Below are 1,892 nucleotides of genomic sequence, written 5' to 3'. Positions count from 1 at the left end.
TCTGTAATTCTTCTTTCTTCTTTTTGTTGCTTGCATCTGTATGACCATAAGGGCACTATACTGTTGCCGAAGCTAGGTGTAAATGGTATCTTTATAATATTAATATATTTTCTTTATCGAAAAAATGTGGTTTCTGCAAGCATTTTCTTCGCACAGTAATGAGTACTACAGAGAAAATATTCCTTGCAAAAAAAAAAATACACTAAGAAAAATGACCTAAGGAAGGAAGAAATATGGACCAACAAAGGATAAAACCATGCTACATTTTAGAACTACAATAGCTGATCAGCTGCATTTTTGGTTATTCCATTACCCAAAAAAAAACAGTATACCATTGCTCCAGGCTCAACGTCTAACTGAGCTCAGGATAAGAGAAATCGTCACCCAACCGCAAATATGATTTGGAGGGAAACTCTCTTTTGCTTTGCAGTAAACATGTGGCGAGAGTTCAAATGACGTAATCTGACCACCTGTGCTCCATGGTTACACCTGGCTGGTCTTCCGGCCGCCGCTGTGGCGCCGGCTTCTTCCCGATCGCCTTGGCCGGGTTTCCGACGGCCGTGGTTCCACACGGCACGTCTCGGAGCACGACAGCCCCCGCGCCGATCTTGGCTCCGTCGCCAATGCGAACATTGCCCAGGACGCTGGCCCCGGCGCCGATGAGCACCCCGTCCCCGACCTTTGGGTGCCGGTCGCCGGACACCTTCCCCGTGCCGCCCAGCGTGACGGCGTGCAAGATAGACACGTCGTCTCCCACCACGGCCGTCTCCCCGATTACGACGCCGGTGGCGTGGTCGAGGAGGATGCCGGCCCCGATGCGCGCCCCGGGGTGGATGTCGACGCCGAACACCTCGGAGGCACGGCTCTGGAGGAGCAGCGCCGCGGCCGCGCGGCCCTCGGACCAGAGCGCGTGGGCGGCGCGGTGCGCCTGCAGGGCCAGGAATCCCTTGTAGTAGAGGAAGCAGTGGACCATTTTTGCGCAGGCCGGGTCGCGGTCGCGCGCCGCGAGGAGGTCGGCGCGCGTGTCGCGGGTGGCCTCCGGGTGCGCCTCGAGCGCGCCGGCGAGGAGGTCCCGGAGCGCGTCCTGCGGGAGCGCGCCGGGGATGCAGAGCTTGGTGGCCAGGTGCGCGGCGAGGGCGGCCTCCAGCGAGGGGCGCGACAGGACCAGCTCCGCGTAGAACATGCGCAGGAGCGGCTCCGCCTCCGCGTCCGCTTGCGCTTCGGCGCATATCTCGTCCCAGACGTCGTCGCCGCTGTCGCAGCAACCGTTGCCGTTGCCGGTGATGGACACCGGGCAAGTGATGGCGCAGTCCGGCATGAACCGGTAGATGGAGCTCGAGAGGCGGCAGCTGGAGTATGCTGGGTTCCACTTGTCGACACAGGCAGCCATGTCTGACCAGGCGTAGCTAGAGGGGGAGAGGGAGCGAGAAAAGAGAAAAGAGAAAGAGAGAGCTAGAGAGAAGGATGCAAGCTATGGAAGATGTGGTGGAGTTGCAGAAGCAAATGGCGTTCAGCTGTTCTGTTGGGCACTTCAGGTGTTCCCCCACCTATATATACGTGTTCAGGACAGAGGAGGAGGAAGCAGAGGAAGTTTCATAGAAGAAGCGCGCCTGGCAAAACTTACACATGGCGCCAGGAGACCAAGGCTTCGTTAACATTTGCTCGAGGCTTCTTCCTTGGCAAGTCACCACTCACCAGCGCTCGTGCTGTTATTTTTATGTTGGACATTTTGACCATCACCGTCACCATGTACCTCACCGTTAAATTTCGCTTCTCGGCGTGGGCTCGTTTGATTTGTAAAATTTTTAGAACGCAGAAATAAGAACAATATAGGATTGAAATGGCATGTCCTCTCCAATTATATCGGCTTACGAAACTATAGGATTTTAGAT

At 55.8% G+C, this 1,892-nt stretch overlaps 1 protein-coding gene across 1 annotated transcript; it reads right to left on the bottom strand.

Moving 5' to 3' along the window:
- Window positions 1–232: 232 nt before the first annotated feature.
- LOC127297107 (probable serine acetyltransferase 4) lies at window positions 233–1,566 on the bottom strand. The gene has a single exon (XM_051327370.2). The coding sequence runs from the start codon at window positions 1,388–1,390 to the stop codon at window positions 449–451; it is 942 nt and encodes a 313-aa protein (XP_051183330.1). The 5' UTR covers window positions 1,391–1,566; the 3' UTR covers window positions 233–448.
- Between the last annotated feature and the right edge of the window lie 326 nt (window positions 1,567–1,892).

The sequence above is a fragment of the Lolium perenne genome, chromosome 4 (genome assembly GCF_019359855.2).
Source record: "Lolium perenne isolate Kyuss_39 chromosome 4, Kyuss_2.0, whole genome shotgun sequence".
Lineage (NCBI taxonomy): Eukaryota > Viridiplantae > Streptophyta > Magnoliopsida > Poales > Poaceae > Lolium > Lolium perenne.
This window is presented reverse-complemented; position numbering and strand designations above follow the sequence as displayed.